At 47.3% G+C, this 20,024-nt stretch overlaps 1 protein-coding gene across 2 annotated transcripts in view; it reads right to left on the reverse strand.

Annotated features, from left to right (window-relative positions):
- Positions 1–4,085: 4,085 nt before the first annotated feature.
- Positions 4,086–20,024, reverse strand: part of LYPD8 (LY6/PLAUR domain containing 8) — a 46,754-nt gene continuing 30,815 nt past the window's right edge. The window contains exons 3-6 of one of the 2 annotated variants that reach the window (XM_084815179.1): positions 19,267–19,386; positions 14,820–14,990; positions 7,823–7,963; positions 4,086–6,227 (exon numbers count right to left, since the gene is read on the reverse strand). In XM_084815179.1, coding sequence (XP_084671305.1) covers positions 6,007–6,227; positions 7,823–7,963; positions 14,820–14,990; positions 19,267–19,386 — 653 coding nt within the window. In that variant the 3' untranslated portion in view covers positions 4,086–6,006. The remainder of the gene's footprint in view (positions 6,228–7,822; positions 7,964–14,819; positions 14,991–19,266; positions 19,387–20,024) is intronic. The other variant, XM_084815178.1, reaches the window with a different exon arrangement.

The following is a 20,024-nucleotide window of genomic DNA, read 5'->3' on the forward strand; positions in this document are numbered from 1 at the left end:
ATCTGTCAGCATTTGTCACATTGCAGTGAGTGAACCAACAGTTGTTATCTGAGAAGCTGATTGTGGATGTACGAAAGTGACTTACCTTTCACGGACTATGTTGATGGTGGGGGGGGAGGCGCTCCGTTCCTCCCACCGGAATCCTCCAACGGCCGGCTGTGCTCCGTGGCAGCTCCGCGGAGCAGCTGGCCAGGCCCAGTCCGGCCAGGCCAGAGCCATCAGCAGCTGGATTTCCGGCCACGGAGGGCTCTGGGTAAAAAAAAACAAAAAAAAAACCAACCGCATACGCAAATGGCAACGGCTACAGCCGCCATTTGCGTTCCTTCTTTTTGGCCGTCTTAATCTACGTAAATATTTACGTAGACTATGACGGCGAAAATCAAGGGGAACGCAAATAGCGTAGCGGGCGCTATTTGCGTCCCTTTTTCATTCACCGTTTTAGCCTACGTAAATCTTTACGTAGGCTAAAATGGCGAATCAAAAGGGGACGCAAATAGCGCCCGCTACGCTATTTGCATTCCCCTTGATTTTCGCCGTCATAGTCTACGTAAATATTTACGTAGATTAAGATGGCCAAAAAGAAGGAACGCAAATGGCAGCGGCCGTAACCGCCACCATTTGTGTACGTGTTGTTTTTTTTAAAGCCACCCCCAACCATGATAGGCTACGTAAAGATTTATGTAGCCTATCACGTCTTTCCCCCCCCCCCAAGCCTGGAAATGGTGGCGGCGGCAGCCGGTCGGAAGACTGCCCACCGCGGCCGCCACCGGAGCTGCCGCCGGAGCCGCCACCGCCCGGAAGATCCGCCCCAGGTATGTCTCGTCCTGGGGGGGATCTGTGGGGGGGCCGGGGGGCAGGCCGTTCCACCACAGATTTCGGGGGGCCGGATGCACTGGCATTTGGCTTCTCCGAGATCTGTGGCGGAATTCTCTGACATCCCTAATTGTGGCAGGTGTTAATCATTTGCTAGTTCCACCATTTAGTGTAGATCCAACATTTCCCGGTCAGTAGGAGGCTCTTTGGCTCGAACTCAGATCGGCCCAGCCACTCCTGCCCATTGTATTTGCTAGAGCTGGGAGGAAAAAAAATCCCGTCCTCCTGTTGCAGCTCCATCTGCAGTCTGCAAATGTTACAGGGCATTTCTGGCAATTCTCTCTGAGGGGCAAGAGAAAATCCTATAACTTCCCCTTCCCTTTCTTGCTTTAAGCAAAGTTTTCTGGTCACTTCAAGCAGTGCAGAGCAGTGATTGGTGGCCCAATGGGGCACTGGTTTCTTCACAGTGATTTACTTGGAATGATGTAGCGTTGTTCCAGAGATATTGCTGGGCAAAAGAGATAGCAGTAGAGTTGTGCACAAAGGGCCTCTCAAAATTCTCCAGCCTATTTGCAGGCAGAGAAATCAGGTGGACAATTTCGCCAAATTTCTCCTAAGGGAGGAGGAATTCTCCAACAGTTTCTCACAGATAGGGCTGACTATTGGCAGGGGTTGTAGCACAGCTCCTTTCTTTTTTCCTCAGGGTTTTTGGCTTATTTATTTATTTATTATTTTTGCATTTATATCCCACCTTTTTTCCTCTTGCAAGGAACCCAAGGCAGCTTACATTATCCTCCTCCTCTCCATTTTATCCTCACAACAACAACCCTGTGAGGTAGGTTGGGCTGAGAGTGTGTGACTGGCCCAAAGTCACCCAGTGAGCTTCCATGGCTGAGTGGGGACTAGAACCCAGATCTCCCAGCTCCCAGTCCAACACTCTTGCCACTACACCACACTGGCTCTTTGGAGCCACTGCTTCTGCAAGTGGCAACAGCATCAACTGTGTTGAGGCGTCCACTTTCCTGAGGCAGAATTTTGAATTTCTTTTGGTGGTATTTTTGAGCTTACCTAATCACTGAGAGGTGGCCAAGAGTCTATGTGTGTTTTCTCTCTCTGTTACACACCTTTCCATTGCTTTGCAGTTCTACCAGGCTACCTGCACTGAAAAAGCCCCATGGGAGGAATTGCCTCACGGTGTCTTCCTCCTGATGGCTTTAATTGAAGTGCGGGAAGGCGAGGAGGCTACAAGCTGCCACAGAGATTACTGTACAATGACAGACAGGACACTCATGCACACTCCTCAGTCACCTCACAAGTAAGGTAAGCACAAGAACCCCAAACCCAACCCATGAGAATTTGTCCAAAATTCCTCCTCCTTTGAATTTCTTTTCGAAAGCCATTTCTTTTCTATCAAATTCAATGGTCAAAAAAATGTGGGAGAAATTTTCGGCACAGCACTTGATGGCAGCCCCACTGTCTTCATCAGATGTTCTGATAAGCCCCCAACCTGCTCAGTTTTTTCCTGCCCATCAAAAAGTGTTGTTGTTGTTTTTCTCCTCTGTGTCCTGTCCTAGCTGGGCTTAGGGCCCCCAGGGAAGACTGGGTTGCAGCTGTGGTACTGGAAGGGCAAAGTCAGCTCATGTCCAATCAGGCAAGCACTCATCCTATAGGCAAGGCAAGGCCTGTCAGGATCCTGGAAAGATCACTGTGGCCAGTATGGGCTGGAACTCACTCAAGAAGAACAGTTGTCTCAGCAACATTCAGAAGCCTTCTGAAGGCTAACAGGTCTGGACCTGCTGTTAACTCCCCCCACCCCCGAGAAACTCTCTGCTTCTTAAAAGACCATTGCCCAATTCTTCAGCTTCTGGCTGCTATGCCATGGGGACAGTGGGGACTGCATTGGAGGGTGCCCTCTGAGTCCAAGGAGTCTGGTAAAGCCACATTTTCTAGCATAGCAGGTCCTGGAGCAGCACATGATGGGATACTGGATGAAGCTTCCTCTCCATCCAGATCTACCCCAGAGCCAGAGATGACGTCAAAGACAGAGAACATGACACCCTCATTTTGTCCTCCCCCCAACCCCCAATATTGCCAGATATGTTTTTGTCAAAAACTTTTTGATCAATTCAGGCTGTCACTCCTGTTGTTTATGACCTGGCAGCCAGCTTTACAGAACCTCTCCAAGGGACTAGTATGTTTTGGCAAAAGAAGAGCTCAGCTGAGGGAAGGAAAGCTGACACACTTCTCCATTCTGTTCCCCAAGCAGTGGTGCTTGAAACGCAAAAGCGGCTGATAAATGAGAAAAGATAACGGTGGGGCATAGCCTTTGGGTGGGGGACACTCTAGGGAACATTCTCTGTGTCACCCCATTGTGATAAAGTAGCAGCATGTGAGCCAAGACGGGTTCAGTTGGTCAAATCTAACATGGATGGAGCAGAAAATGCAATACTCCATTGTACAAAGAAGCAGCTCCTGTAATTACCGTGAACATTGCCAATTCCCTGCGGCCAGAAGGCTTCCTGTGCTTTTAACATCTGTTCAACAAACATAAATTCAGCAAGTGCAGCTCCATGCTGGGGGGTTAGAAAGTGGCCAAAGAGGGGGAAGGAAAAGTTTGAGAAACACAGATCTAAAGTCAAGTGGGCCAAATGAGTGTGTGTGTGTACGTTTAGGGCAGGGATGAGGAACCTTTGGGTTTGGGGCAAGCATAATGAGGACTGCATGCCAGGCCAAGGGATTATGCACTGCTGGCATGTGACCCCAACATGATCGTGTGTGTGTGACTCTCTCTCTCTCTCTCTCTCTCACACACACACACACACACACACACACACCACCCCCTGCAATCAGGCTTTTAAAAAACCTATTTTGGTGCCAATGGGGGCTTTTTAAAAGCTTGACTGCAGCAAAGGAGGGGTGATTTTTCAAGGGGGTAGCAGCATTGGGGAGGGGGGTTCAGCCCTTCCTTCCACAGCAACACCCCCCCATCCTCCACCCTACAATGGCTTTTAAGTTCCATTAACACCAGTGGAGGGATTTCTAAAGTCTTGTTGCAGTGGAGGAGGGTCAATTTTGTGGGAATCACGGGGCTGAGAAGGGTTAACCCTTCCCTTCCCCCCCCAGCCCTGACCCCCTCCAAAATGCCCCCATGCTGCAATTAGGCTTTTAAAAGCCTTCGTTGGCACTAAGGATGTCAGAGAAATCTGCCACAGAATGAAATGAGTTCAGATTGTATGTAATGTTTGACAATATTAAAACAAATGGGGAAGGGGGAGATTCAAGTGAGACTGATTTATTCTAGAAACATCCATACAATGCTATAATATACCAAGTCAGGCCACTAGCGCTCCTAGCCCAGGACTGTCTTCTCTGAATGGCAATGGTTCTCCAGGGTGTCATCCAGTACTGGTATGGAGGATCTGTTAGCTGGAGATGGAATCTAAGGCCTTCCACATGCACTGCACGTGCTGTACCACTCAACTCACTTGTCCTTACACAATAAATCAAATCAAGACATCAAAAGGCTGCAATGCTTCATGGATTAAAATTAATGGATTAAATGCTTTTTAGGGTGTAATCTATTACCCATTTACCTGGGAGCAGCAGGTCTTACATCAGAATAGACATGCATAGGATTGCTTTGTTATTTGACTAAAAAGGTATCCCCAATTAATGGGATAGCACATTAAAAAAAATCAATAATTTTTTTAACACAAGTACCTATAAAAACTGCAGATGGCAAACAACACCTTTGAAGAGGCATCCACTTTCTCACATGGGAAGGAATGCCTCTTCTAAAATGGGGACCTGCTGAGACATATACATATACCCTCACACAAAAATAGGGAAAATATGCTTCCCCCCTCCTTCAAAATGATTGTTCTAGCCATATGCAAGCCTATGCAGGTTTAGTTGATTAATTATTGGCTTAAAGTGCAATCCTATGCATGTTTAGACAAAAAAAAAAAAAGTCCCACAACACCCAGCATGCCCCAGCCAGCATGGCTGGCTGGAGCGATGCTGGGGTTGTAGGACATTTTTCTGTCTAAACATGCATAGGATTGCGCCCTTAATAAGTTAAAACTCATATGCTTAATTGACTAAAGCCACAATCCTATATGCACATACCTGGGAATAAGTCCTACTGAATTCAATGAGACTTCCTTCTTCTGAGTAGACATGTGTAGGATTTGCACTGATTTCTTTAATTGTGTGACATCTCTAACAGAAATAGTTTTCCCTACCACCAGTAAGATTAGAGCTGTGCACAAAGGGCCTCTCAGAATTCTCCATCCTATTTGTGGGCAGAGAAATTGGGGGGACAATTTCACTGTATTTCTCCTAGGGGAAGATAAATTATCCAATAGTTTCTCACAGAATAGGGCTCACTACTGGCAGGGGTCGTAGCACAGGTCCTTAAGAGAAGGGGACGGCAGAGAATGAGATGGCTAGATAGCATCACCGATGCAATGAATATGAACTTGAGCACACTCCGGGAGAGAGCGCAGGACAGGAAGGCCTGGCGTGCTATGGTCCATGGGGTCATGAAGAGTCGGACACGACTGAACGACTGAACAACAACAATCCCTGTGAAGTGGCCGAGGGCGCTGTGTGTGTTTTCTCTCTCCGTTACACATCTTTCCATCACTCTGCAGCCTCCCAGGCTACCTGCACTTTCTGAACTGAAAAAGCCCCATGGGAGGAATTCCCTCATGATGTCTTCCTCATGATGGCTTTAACTGTAGTGCAGGAAGCCGAGGAGGCGACAGGCTGCCACAGAGGTTACTGTTCAGTGACAGATAGGACACTCATGCACACCCCTCAGCCACCTCCGAAGTAAGGTAAGCAGAAGAACCTCCAACCCAACCCATGAGAATTTCTCCGAAATTCCTCCTCCTTTGAATTTCTTTTCGGAAGCAATTTCTTTTCTTTCAAATTAGATGAGAACGGTTGAAAAAATGTGGGAGAAATTTTTGGCACAGCACTGAGATGCACGCAGGTGGACCAACACTGCATTATGAGCCCCCTCTATTTTGCTAATTTGCCCTTTGCAACACACACAGGGACACTAGCAGATGCTAGAGTCTGAAATTCTGGGACTGATGCCTTCTTTCATTCTATTTTCTTGGGGATGTCCCCCCCCCCGCAATCTCGGGTAAAGAAGATGTCTTGAGCCAAGAAGGCACACTGAGATTAGTAAAGGAATTTGTCCAGCAGGAACCCAAGGAGACTGGGTAGGAGAATGGCAAAAATGACACTCCCTGGAGCTTGGCTGGCACTGTCTTTGGCTTCCACTACAGCAACGGTTTCAATAGAGTAAGTGACATTTCCAACGGCCACGTCCATCTGGCCTTTAAGGAAGGCTGCTGTAGCAGTAGCACAGCCTTTCCCAATAAAGCTCGAAGTTTTCGAATCTGCAGAAGAAGGACAATGGGGAAAGAAAAGGTATCATAGTTCCTTTTCCTCACAGGAGCAAAGTTATCTTATTATGCCAAGTTTGACTTGGCTACACCTCAGGAAAAAAATATCATTACGGCTTGGGTGTGAGTGGGAGAGCGCTTCACCTTCCCCATACATGCACACCCCCTTCCTTTCAATGAAATACCCTTGAAAACTCCTTGATCTCACAGGGACCCATCACTGGGCTGAGTTCCTGCAGGACCAGTCAGAGATCTCACTTGAACTATTTATTTATTTCTTATATTTATATCCCGCCCTTTTCTCTTGCAAAGAACCCACGGCAGCTTACATAATCTTCCTCCTCTCCATTTTATCCTCACAACAACCCTGTGGGGTAGGTTAGGCTGAGAGTCAGTGACTGGCCCACAGTCACCCAGTGAGCTCCACAGCCCAGTGGGGATTACAACGTGGATCTCCCAGCTCAGTACTCTCGACCATTCCACCAACCTGGCTCTCTCTAGGAGGGTCTCCTTCACTGCAGAACTGGGCTCAGTTTGTGCCAGTTTGTTCACAGAAGGAAAAGCCCACTGCAGAGCCGGGGTGCTTCCAGATGAAGCTTTTGTTGTGCAATTGCACTGCATCATTGGCGGAATGTTATGGGGGGATCCAGATGACACCACCTTCAGTTTGTAACCCTCCCGTGTTTTTCCACCCCTTCTTCAGTCATTCTTCTTTCCAGAAAAAATGTTTAAGGACAATATCTTTTCATTCATAATGGCAGGAGGAGTCCTCCATCTGGAAGTACTCCCAGTGCAGTGAAGGCTGGCTGCGCCAATGTCAGTGGGGTAGTGAATCTACTCTGGGTTTCAGTCAGAACCAGTCACAACTCTAAAGGAGCTCTCCAAGGTGCTTACATTTTCCCAAAATGTATTCAGCAGCTTGGATAGCTCCTTAGAGTTCTGGCTGGTTCTAAATAAAGCCCAGAATGGAATCACTGCCTCACCGAAATTGGAGCCACCAAGCTCCACTGCCTCAGTGTAAAATAGCAGTTAGAGTGTGTTGGTCTAGGTAAGGTAAAAAAGGTAAAGGTGTCCCCAACCAGTCGTGTCCGACTCTAGGGTGCGGTGCTCATCCCCGTTTCTAAGCCGAAGAGCCAGCGCTGTCTGAAGACGCTTCCGTGGTCATGTGGCCAGCATGACTGAACACCGAGGTGCACGGAACGCTGTTACCTTTCCCGCCGAGGCGGTGCCTATTTATCTACTTGCAATTTCTTTCTTTCGAACTGCTAGGTTGGCAGAAGCTGGGACTGAAGACGGGAGCTCACTCCGTCACGCAGCACTCGGGTCTCGAACTGCTGACCTGCCAACCTTCCAGTCTGCAGTTCAGCATCTTAACCACTAAGCCACCGCGGCCTTGTTGGTCTAGGACTCAGGTTCAAATTCTCACTCAGCCAGGAGTGATCGTAGGCCAGTTATTGTCTCTCAGCATAAACTACCTCACTGGGCTGCTAAGGGGTAGGGGAGAAGAGAACCAGAACTCTTGCGAGGAAGAGTGGAATTGAATTCATCATTATCATCATCCCCAAACAGAGTGCTGTGTCCTAACTTACCTATTGTGTAGTTCCCAGTCACGGTGAGGCATTTCTTCTGGGATTCAGCACACTTAATCATGGTGGTATTGCAGGTTGTAGAATTGGCCTTGAAACATGAGGGGCACTCCCGTCTGCTCAGTTTGGTGTCCTCCTTTGGTACTATAAGGATGAAGAAATGACAGCATGAATTCACTTCCAGCTGAGCCAAAATGGTCCCCCAAAATTCACCACCCCATTTGCAGATAGTGAAAGTGGGAAGGTGGAAGTCATTTCATCGATTTTTTTGTTGTGCGTGTGTGCACACACACACATACACACACACACACACACACCCCTCTGGAGGTTTCCGGCATTCCCTTACCTTTGACAGTGGCAGTTTCTTATCATCACCTCTGCCTGTGGTTCCCCTACAGGTGACCCCTCCCAATCCTTCCCGTCCAGATGATACCTTGGAATGACGCTACATCATGCCACAGTATTATTTGTTTCTTTGTTTATTTCTATACCACCCAATAGCCGAAGCTGTCTGGGTGGTTCACAAAAATTAAAACCAAAAAGCACACAATAAAACAATATAAAATATAAAACATTAAAACCACAATATAACAATAAAACCAGAATAATAAAGCAGCAAAGCAGAGATTTAAAATACAGATTTAAAACAGGAAAGCTTAAAATCTAGAAAGCTAAAATGCTAAGATGCCTGGGAAAATATAAAGGTCATCACCTGGTGCTGGAAGGAATACAATGTAGGTGCCAGGCGAACCTCACTAGGGAGCTCATTCCACAGCTGGGGTGCCACAGCAGAAAAGGCCCTCCTCCTAGTAGCCACCCACCTCACTTCCTTTGGCAGGGGCTCACGGAGGAGGGCCACTGAGGATGATCTTAAGTATCATTAAGTATCATTAACAGTATCAGGGAAGGGCCATGACTCAGTAGCAGAGCACCTGCTTTGCATGCAGAAGGTCCCAGATTCAATCCCCAGGTTCATCTCCTTGCCAGGTAGGGCAAAGAAAAAATCCTGCCTAAAACCCTGAGGAGCTGCTGCCTAGGGAAGGGAGAAACAGGGATGATCGAGCTCACCGAAATTCTTTGAATTTTACTTCTAAGCTTAGCTTGGCTTGCCCCCATTCTCATTTGCAACCTCTTTTTCAGTTTATCCAAACAGGAAACGTGTGCATTTTTCTTAAAGTCGGGCATTTTCTGGGTACAAATGCAAGTTCGGGAACGTGCAAACATTTTCAGAGAACATGCACTCACATTTGGGTTTGCAAACGGGGCATTTTCAAGTGATTTGCAAACCAAAACAAATTCTCATACATCCCTGCAGCTGCCAGTCAGTGTTGACAGTACTGGGCTAGATGGACCAAGGATCTGACTCAGTATAAGGCAACTTCCTATGTTCCTATCATTCCAGAAGCACTTTCAGGGTTATTAAAAAAACAAACAAACAGCTGGAGACCTTTGGCAACCAGGAAGAGCTGTGATGCTGCTGATACCATAAGTGGTCATAGAAAGAAAAAGGGTTTAGGGTAGTATCCTATGCCTGTTCAGACAGAAAAAAGTCCTACAACTCTCAGCATGCCCCAGCCAAATTCTGGGGAAATTCTGTTGCTGCCAAATGTAGAGGCAGGGGTCTGGAAAAATCCCCAATTCATTTTTATCTCATTTTCACATACCACCCACATTTTGTAGCTGAATGTTCCCTTCAGAGAAAGATCAGCTCAGAGTTAGGAGGAATATGTAAAACCCTCAAACATCAGTGTCTGCAGAAAATGGGTAGGAAAGGCTATTGGAGTTCCACCAGACCCTTGCAGTTTGCTGGCCCTCTGCTACTGCATACTTCCGGTCCTCAGTCAAAATGGGAAGAAAGTGGGTTGAGGTGAATGAAATGCTTCAGGGGGCCAAAGCACTGTGATCTCTCCCCCCAAGTGCTCTCTCTCTCTCTCTCTGACACTTCCCCACCCCCACCAATCGTAGTGTTCTCTATCTCATGAAAAAAGAAGGCAACAGAACTGACACCCTTTGAAATAACAGTTTTGATGACTCCACACCCCAGGAACCCTCCCCAAAGTAGGGATGTACGAAAGTCACTTACCTTTTCAAAGGGTGACATTCGCAGTGGGGGGGAGGCGCTCTGTACCTCCCTTCGAAATCCTACTCCGGCCGGCTCCACTCGGCAGCAACTCTGTGGAGCCGCTGGCCAGGTACATCTGCAGGTCTGCGGACGCAAATGGCGGCCGGCGTAGCAGCCGCCATTTACGTCCCTTCGCTGAGCCGTGATAGGCTACGTAAATATTTACGTAGCCTATCACGGCAAAAGCGGGGACACAAATGGCGGCTGCTACGCCATTTGCATCCCTGCTCTGAGCCATGATAGGCTACGTAGATACTTACGTAGCCTATCATGGCTTGCCAGGGACGCAAATGGCGGCCAGCGTAGCGGCTGCCATTTGTGGCCACAGCCCAGCAGCCGCCGGAGCCGCCGGAGCTGCCGGAGCTGCCGGAGCCGCCGGAGCCGCCGCCGGAGCCGCCACCGCTGGAGCTGCAGCCAGGTAGGCTCCATTTCACAGGGCTTTCGCGGGGTGGTGGGGCGGGTTGCTCCATTCTGCCACGGATACTGTGGAGCCAAATTCACTGGAATTTGGCCTCCCCAGGATCCGTGGCAGAATTCTCTAACATCCCTACCCCAAAGATGGTGATGAAGCAGAGGAAGCCATTTTGGTTCAGCCCTAGCATGCCCCCTGTATGTCAGCCTTCCCCAACCTGATGCCATCCAAATGGCTGGGGCTGCTGGGAGTTGTAGTCAAAAATATCTGGAGGGTCCCTTGTTGGGAAAGGTTGCTGGATGTGATATTCTTGAGGCTGAACCTGAGAGATGTCTTTGCACGTACACCCTCTGCTGACACTACAGAAACATGCAGGTTTATTTATTTTATATATTGATTAGATTTATTAGCCACCCATCTGGCCAGCTACCCAGCCACTCTAGGCGGCATACAATACTAATAACAAATTTACATAATCAGCTGAACAAAACAACATAACAAAACAACACTGCTCTAAAAAAACCTTAAGCCACCCCAAATGCCCTCCTGAACAGCCAGATTTTTAAAGCCTGGCGGAAGCTCATCAAAGGTTCCAATTGATCAGAGACATTCCTTTACCAGGACACCCTATTACTTTAACAGTAATATACATGTCTATTCAGAAGCATGTTGGAGGGGTTAGGGATGTACGAAAGTGACTTACCTTTCGCGGATTATGTTGATGGTGGGGGGGGAGGCATTCTGTCCCTCCCCCCGGAATCCTGGCTGGGGGGGGAGGCGGTCCGTTCCTCCCCCCGGAATCCTCGAATGGCCGGCTGTGCTCCGCGGCAGCTCCATGGAGCAGCCGGCCAGGCCCGGCCCGGCCAGGCCAGAGCTGTCTGCAGCCAGATTCCCGGCTGAGGAGGGCTCTGGGTAAAAAAAAAAAAGCGTATGCAAATGGCGGCGGCTACAGCCGCTGCCATTTACATTCCTTCTTTTTGGCCATCTTAATCTACGTAAATATTTACGTAGACTATGACGGCGAAAATAAAGGGGAACGCAAATAGCGTAGCGGGCGCTATTTGCATCCCTTTTTCATTCACTGTTTTAGCCTACGTAAATCTTTACGCAGGCTAAACCGGCAAATAAAAAGGGGACACAAATAGCGCCAGCTACGCTATTTGCGTTCCCCTTTATTTTCGCTGTCATAGTCTACGTAAATATTGACGTAGATTAAGACGGTAAAAAGAAGGAACGCAAATGGCGGCGGCCATAGCCGCCAACATTTGCGTACGCGTTTTTTTTTTAAACCCACCCCCAACTATGATAGGCTACGTAAAGATTTACGTAGACTATCACGTCTTTTTTTCTTTTTTTTTAAACCTAGCCATGATAGGCTACGTAAATCTTTACGTAGCCTATCACTCTTTTTTTTTTTTTCACAAGCCTGGAAATGGCGGCGGCGGCAGCCCGTCGGAAGACTGGCCGTCGCCGCCGTCGCCGCCGCCGCCGCCCGGAAGATACGCCCCAGGTAAGTCTCGTCCCGGGAGGGGATCTGCAGGGGGGCAGGGTGTGGCAGGCCGTTCCGCCACAGATTTCGGGGGCCGAATGCACTGGCATTCGGCCTCACCGAGATCCGTGGCAGAATTCTCTGACATCCCTAGGGGCTATAGCTCAGTGTGACAGAGCACAGAGCACAGGTTCAATCCCCGGCATCTCCAGGTAATGCAGGAAAAACTCCTGCCTGAAGCCCTGGAGAACCGCTGCCAGTCAGTGTTGACAATCCTGGGCTAGATGGAGCAAGGGCCTGACTCAGTATAAGGCAGCTTCTTATGTTCCTATGTCCCATTGAGTTCAAGGGGATTTACTTCCAGGGAAGTAGATACAGGATTGGAGCCTAAGCATCTCTTTGAATCTTGTGCTTGGGATTCTCCACATCTTTTAAAAAATGTTTTTAAATGTAGCTGTAGGGTGGGTGAAATCTAAATCAGGACCGAGGGAGGAGGAGGTCAATTCTTTCCCTCTGCACCGTTGTCCTCCTGAAAATCACACTCACACACACACACACACACACACACACACACAGATCCACATGGGGAAGCCCTGCAGCTGCTTTTGGTTTTTTAAAAATGGGAAATCCCAAGCATGGGATTTGAGCAAGGATTTAAAGTAACATCTGAGCCTATAGCGGTGCCCATCATGGACCACGATGGCTCTGTCACAAGGAAGCAGAACCTCTTTCAACCTGAGGGCTAAATTCAGTTTTGGAGAAGCCCTCAGGAGCTCTGTTCTAATGGTGGGTGGAGCTGAAGCCCAAGGGGAGGGTCAAAGGAAAAGGGGAGGGGCCAAAATACCAGGATGTTGTAGCTTAAAGTTCTTACTGCCACTAACTAAGCCTCAGGAGAGACATTTCAAATTTTAGAATGAGGGAACGTCTCCACAAAGGCCGGGAAACCACCAAATGATAGGTGGTTGGGGAAATGGGTTGAGGCCAGGGGAAGGAGGGCATCTTGAGAACCCTGGAGGGGTAGATTGGGTCCCCAGGTGAGCTGGATGTGACACCCAGGCCTGAGATTCTGCACCCCTATCAGAATCTATCAGGCCACTTCTGAAAGAAAGAAAGAAAAAACCCACTATCCTCCGTCCCCAATCTCAGAAAGCAGTGGGGTCAAAAGTGAGAAGTGTGAAGACTGAAGAGAGAGTGTTTTCTGGAGCAACGAACCAGTCACTGACAAGGCCCCAGTAAAAATAAATTCCTGGGAAATTACGAAGAGGGCCTGGTGGAAGCAAGAAATAAGGGGAAGGGGTGGAACCTCTCTTTACACCTTTTTTGGACCTTTCCTTGCTCCTTTGTAAACCAAAAAGGTAGCAAGCATTATACTGCTACTAAAAGGAGTTTTGTTCACCCCACTTCCCAGATGGAAGGAAATTCTGGTGGTGGTGGGAGCTAATTACAAGGTTTGTTTCCCTGTAATGAAAGGAAGCATGGGAGTCTTGTGGTATCGTTGCAATATTGGTTTATTTGCAAATGTACAGGTAAAGTATATTGGAAGCAAGGAGATCTCTAACATAGGCAGCACAACAGCTGGTCCTGCATCAAGGGTGTCCAACTGGTCCGGAAAAGAAAATGACCTGGCCTACTTCTGTCTCTTCAGCTGTGATCTGAGATTAGGGATGTCAGAGAAATCCACAACGGAACCAAATGAGTTCGGATTTTTGTGAATCCGACCCACAGATTCTGCAGCAGACTGGCTTCCCCTCATCAAGTGGATTCTACAGACTTGCAGACCAGTTATCTCACTTTCCTGAATTTTGTGCAAATTTCTTCATAGGCAAATACACAAAATTAAAAAAAAGTGGCCAAAAATGCATATTTCCCCCATAAGCTAAAGCATGAAAATGCATATTTGGGGGGGAAATTGAGCATTTTGCACGTGCACATTTGCGCAAATTCAGAAACAAAAAAAAAATCCGATCCCATTGATGGACAGATGAAGAAACAAAAGGCACCTGACATTCTGAGAAACACAGACGGAAAAGATTTTACACAATCCATACATTCCTATCTGAGACGCTGAATCATCAGGTGAAGCTTTTCATGATCCAGGGCTAAACATGATCACCTGCTAATTGTTGCTCATAAAATTGCTCTTAGAAGAACAGCTTCAGTGGCTAACTCAGAGAAGCTGGCAACCCTATCTGTACCAGATCCCCAAAAATGGAAGTTGCAGCTCTGTCCAGCAGCAGAATCCTAGCTAATTCCAGGTAAACCCCAAGAGATGTACAAGAATATTTTTTCAGTTCAAAAACCAGCAGAGCATGTCCTTTGTGAGTGACCCTGAATGCAAACACAATCACATTTTGGGAGCAAAGATGCAAATCCACAGCAACAGGTCCATTAACAATAATCAAGACAAGAAAACTCATAATACCTTATGGTTTCTGCAGCCTTAATTCTACTGATGCATTATGCGTTATAAAAATATTTATACAACCCTTCAATAATAATGTATTTTTTATTATTTATATCTTTAGTACATTTCTATACCACCCAATAGCTGAAGCTCTCTGGGCAGTTCACAGAAATTAAAATAAATATTTCTTATTTATTAAATAATAAATGAATAAATAATAAATATATTATTAATATTTAGTATTTATTAAAATAAATATTTATTTATTATATATCTGTACCACCCAATAGTCGAAGCTCTTTGGGTGGTTCACAGCAATTAAAACCGTAAAATGCAACATGATAAAACATCATATAAATGTTTAAAATTACAGCATAAAATAAAACTGAAATAAAAACAAAATAAAAAAAAATCCTCCCCAGGGTGGTTTACATGAAAAGAAAATGCGGGGGGGGGGGTGACAAAAACCATATACACACAAAACAGATCCAAATAATCATGACCTTAACCTGGTGCTGGGCTCCCCAGTCAACCTTAAACAGGTCCCCCACACACACACATACACACACATACCTGCAAGTTCATCGTTATTGCATTGATCTGTAGAGTTGCAGCATTTGGTCTCGCTGTTCAGAAGAAATCCTTTATCAGTTGTGATGAACAGGATTCCTAGTTTGCACATATCAAAACTGGCCTTGCTATCCTGGCAGGTTTTGTATACACTTTTCATTGTCTCGGATCCCTCTATTTCCAGAAAATGAAAAAGAAAGAAAAATCACAAAGGAGCTAGGGCATTCAAATACTAGCATATTTTGAAACCCATGGCCCCAAACCGTTGTCCAGTAAAGTGTCCTATTAAGACATGTGGTCAGGCATCTGTGTGTTCATTCTGCCAGTCTGCAATGGAATCACTTGCTCCAACTAGGGATGTACGAAACACTTACCTGGTTTTGTCCAGGGACATCCACGGTGGGGGGGAGGCGCTCCGTCCCTCCCCCCGAAATTCTCCCTGACTGGCTCCGCGGCAACTCCGTGGAGCCACTGGCCGGGGCCGCCTGCAGCCGGACATCCAGCCACTGGGCTGCGCAGGGCCGTCGCCATTTGCATCCCTGTCTTTTGCCGTAATAGGCTACGTAAATATTTAAGTAGCCTATCACGGCAAAAAAACAGGAACGCAAATGGTGGCGGCTACAGCAGCCGCCATTTGCGTTCCCTTTTTTGCTGTGATAGGCTATGTAAATACTTACGTAGCCTATCACGGCCTCCGCAGGGACGCAAATGGCGTCCCTGCGTTAGCCGTGATAGGCTACGTAAGTATTTATGTAGCCTATCACGGCAATAATGAAGAAGCAAATGACGGCCGCAGATGCGGCCGCCATTGGCAAAGCAGCGCGAACTGCACCAGGTAAATGCTCCGTTTCGTGCGCCTTTCGTGGGGTGGTGGGGCGGGGGGCTTTGTTCCACCATGAATTTTGGGGGGCCGAATGCACTGTCATTTGGCCTCACTGAGATCTGTGGCGGAATTCTCCAACATCTCTAGCTCCAACTACCCCTGTTTCCTAGGGACAGCTCCCATTTTGGGCACCTCATCCTGGAAAATTACTGTCCCTATAGGATCCCTATGAGCTAAGGACAAAGGGATAAGTAATAGAGAACTCCAGCAGAGGAAGAGATAAAGGAGGGGTGTTGCCTTCTGCATGCACTGAAACTAACCATATTTACCGAAGGCGGTCTCTGTTTTATGGTACCTGTAACTAAGGGTTGCCAACGTAGACCTACGGTACCTGAATGAAGGCAGGGGCAGAGCTAAAGCAGATGGGGGCGGCAGGGGGGAAGAGCCTTGCAGTTTTTGACATGACTCAAGGGCAGGTGTTCAGAACTTGAGGCTGACGAGCTAAGCAATATGTAATATTTATTTATTAATTAATTTCTATACCACCCAATAGCTGAAGCTCTCTGGGTGGCTCACAACAATTAGGCAGAAAGGAGGGGGGGGGAGAGAGAGAGAGTGAGAGAGAGAGGTGCGGTGTGGGGAGCAGAGATGAGATTGTGGAGGATAGAGCTGTGTGTGCTTGGCAGCCTGCACTGTGCCCCCTAAGCTGCCCACTTGTGTGGTGGAGGACAGTGTTGACGTAAGAGTAAACCGCCAGCCATCTTGGAACGGGAGGGGCTCCATCTTGTTGTTTGCTTCAGGCAGCAACATTTCTTGGGCTAGGCCTCAGTTGAGGAGGAGGAGAAATACTGGTGTTGTCCTTTTCCTTTTCTGACAACTGAACCAAAAGCAAAAAATACAGGCAACAATGTGCCTGCTTTGCCTTTGAGGGTGATCTTAGGCAGGGAAGTCTTTTTGAATGGTTGCTTCTGCAAGTATGCATTCACTGCAGCCATTTCACCCAGATCTCTACTTGTTAAATCTTTGAGGGGAAGACAGGGAGGGCAGATGCATCTTGTTAACACAACACATCTAATGCACATGCATGCAATTGCAAGCATGTAGACACAAATCCAGGTGCATCCTTTCCCTTCCACCTAGCACCCAGCCAGATATTCTCATCTGAGAACTTCTGGACATGTTTTTTGGGGGGCGGTGGGGTGGAGGTTGCATGTAAAAAAGAAGGGGAAACTGCTTCTCCTCTTTTGCATTTTCAGGATCAAGAGGCATATTGGTGGAGAGCTCACTGGTGCTTCTCCTAGGTCATTGCTGCCACCAGCTACCATTTTGTTTTCTGTAGAATGCCCTGGAATGATGCTATGTCACAGCATAATCTTGTTCCAAGGGAATTCTCAAGAAACCAAAATGGCAGCCAGCGGCTGCATAGAGCGCTGGTGAATATTGCGCCCACAGCCTTGAAATTCACCCTCGCCCCTGAAAATAGCCAAAATGCCACAAGCAGAGAAGTGCCTTCAGCAGGGGCAGTGCTGACTCCAGTATTTTGGGGTCCTTAGGCATAGCACCCTCAGTGGATAACCTACAAGAGATGGAGCTGTCACATTCCTTCATCCTCTCCTTCGCAATCAACACACTCCAGGAAACAGAGCCTCAGGCCAACACTACTTTATTAGCAAACGACTAGCTGCTTTACAAATGCAGATCCTAGGAAACTCTCAGACTGCATGGAACCAGCTAATCCACACATCTACGAATATCAACAGAGGAGATGAAGTGGAAGTTAGAGAAGTTGCCAGCAGTCCTGGAATGAACTTCACAGCCAGACTTGCTTGGCAGGGATGCCCCTCCCTTCAGGTTGGCTTCCACGAGTGGCCAACCTGACAGAGTGTCTGAACCCTGCCCCTAACTTTTCCCACTTCACTCTGAGATGGACTCTAGCATCCCTCAAGTCATGCCTTTCGCCTTCCTCCTCCGCTTCCTCCTCCTCTTCCAAAACTTGAGTTCTCATGGTGAAGGAATGGGGGAGCCATTCAGGCTGGGCCATCTGTGTGTCAAAGTCTTGGGAAGAAAGTCTCATTGTATCTGGGCTTGCTAGGGAGGGTGTCTCCCTCTGTTCTTGCTGTTCCCATTCTGATTCTGAATCTGAGCTGCCAGACATCTCCACGTGCTCAGATTCATTCCTGACAGGAACGTGCAAATGAGAATTGTATTAGGTTGGATCTGATTTCCTTGGATACTGTGTGGAAAGTGGAAATGGTAGCATTGATAGGGCAGTGGGTCCTCTGTTGGTCTTGGAGCCCTGGCAAAGGCCCACATAGTTAAAGCAATGGTATTCCCCGTAGTAACCAATGGCTGCGAGAGCTAGGCCATAAGGAAGGCTGAGCGAAGATAGATGCTTTTGAACTGTGGTGCTGGAGGAAAATTCTGAGAGTGCCTTGGACTGCAAGAAGATCAAACCAGTCCATACTCCAGGAAATCAAGCCAGACTGCTCCCTTGAGGGAATGATATTAAAGGCAAAACTGAAGTACTTTGGCCACATCATGAGAAGACAGGACACCCTGGAGAAGATGCTGATGCTAGGGAAAGTGGAAGGCAAAAGGAAGAGGGGCCGACCAAGGGCAAGATGGATGGATGATATTCTGGAGGTGACGTACTCGACCTTGGGGGAGCTGGGAGTGGCGACGGCCAACAGGAAGCTGTGGCGTGGGCTGATCCATGAAGTCACGAAGAGTTGGAAGCGACTGACCGAATAAACAACAACAACACCGCACTCTGGAGCCTGCCTTGAAGAGTGTGGGACATGAAGTGGGGTGAGTCTCTGTCAGGGGTGCCTCTGAGCATAGGCAGTGGCATAGTAGCTCAGATTCTGAAGAGGAACCACAAAACGTGGGGAAGGAACTTTCCCAGACTCTTCCAGACATGGAGAGACAGACTCCTCAGGCTTCAAAGGCCCAGCTGGACAGAGAGGGCCTCTCTTCACACACCCCTGTGAGAGATAGCGAACAGGGAGAGGTGGGGCTGGGAGAGCCTGAATTCTTAGACGCCAGGTGCAGACGCAGAGCCAAGATAGAGATGGCAGGGGCGGAGCTTAGGCTATCTGCCTGATTGGCCCGGCAGGAACAGCTACGTGTAGAGACCACATGAGATAGAGGGAGATTCCCCCCCACACCCCTTAAGTTAGATTAGAGTGCCCACCTTTTCTCAAATGGTGGGCAACTTTCAACCTTTGTAGCTTCCCCTTGATCTCCCTGAAGGCTTTTCCTTTGTAGTCTGTGAGTTACTGACAGTTTGCATCTGTATGACCCATTGAAGTGAAGGATTAAAGAGCTGTGGATAGAAGCCTCTTGTGTTTTGATTTGGCTTTTGAAGTTCAGCAGAGACAAAAGGGAATCCTGACAGTCTCAGGCAGTGATTCTTAGTATATGAACAGCTTTGTTACACTTTTACAAAAGCACCCCGATTTCTCCTTTAAAATGCTGGCACATTTGCACTATTCACATGGAGAGTTTGATATCTGGCATGTGATTTGGTTTCATGAAAACCTTTGTTTCATTTTTTGTTCAAAATGCGTAAGTTTCTCACAAGAGTTCAGTCAGAGATATTCAAAAATCAGACACACACTTAGCTACCTATTTTATTGTCGCTTGCTATTGTAACACAGGATCCGCTTTCAATCGTACAGGTCTTATCTGCTGAAGTGCATCTTGGTGAGCCAATTGAACAATCACATTTGAGGGGTTTTTCTAAGGCTGAAATAACAACAACAACAACAAGAATTAATAATGGCAGTAATATTGTTTATTTCCTTTTTCTATTTTTCACTTTCTAATCTCACCTTCCCTTCAATGAGCTTGAAATAGTGTAAATTGGGGTGGGGAATTGGCAGCTGCCCAAATTGTCTTGGACGACAAATCCCATAATCCCTGACCACTGGCCATACTGTCTGGGGATGATAGGAGATGGAGTCCAACAACATCTGGAAGACTGCAGCTTTCCAATCTCTGGTGTATGTGGTTCCACTTGTTTCCTCATAACAATCCTATGAGGTATGTCAGGCTGAGAGAGAGGAGCATTTTTCACTGGTTGGTCCTAGCACTACCCAATCATGGCATGTCTACTGTAAACTACATGTGGGATTGCAATTGATTTTCCACACTTTGGGAGATGTAGCACATATTCTGAGTGTACATCCCATTATGTCCCACCCACCCTAGTTGGCGTGACATAGCCCCATGAGCAAGGAAGGGACAATTAAATGAACCTGCCATTTTTAAAGAGAATTTTGGATAATTCTTTAATGGTAAAAAAAAAAAAGGAATAAAATGCTTTTTCAGTTTCAGCACTATTGCAAAATTACTTGAATAATATTAAAAAGTAGATGATTAAA

The sequence above is a fragment of the Heloderma suspectum genome, chromosome 10 (genome assembly GCF_057233095.1).
Source record: "Heloderma suspectum isolate Gila_16-S chromosome 10, 16-S_ref, whole genome shotgun sequence".
Taxonomy (NCBI): Eukaryota; Metazoa; Chordata; class Lepidosauria; order Squamata; family Helodermatidae; genus Heloderma; species Heloderma suspectum.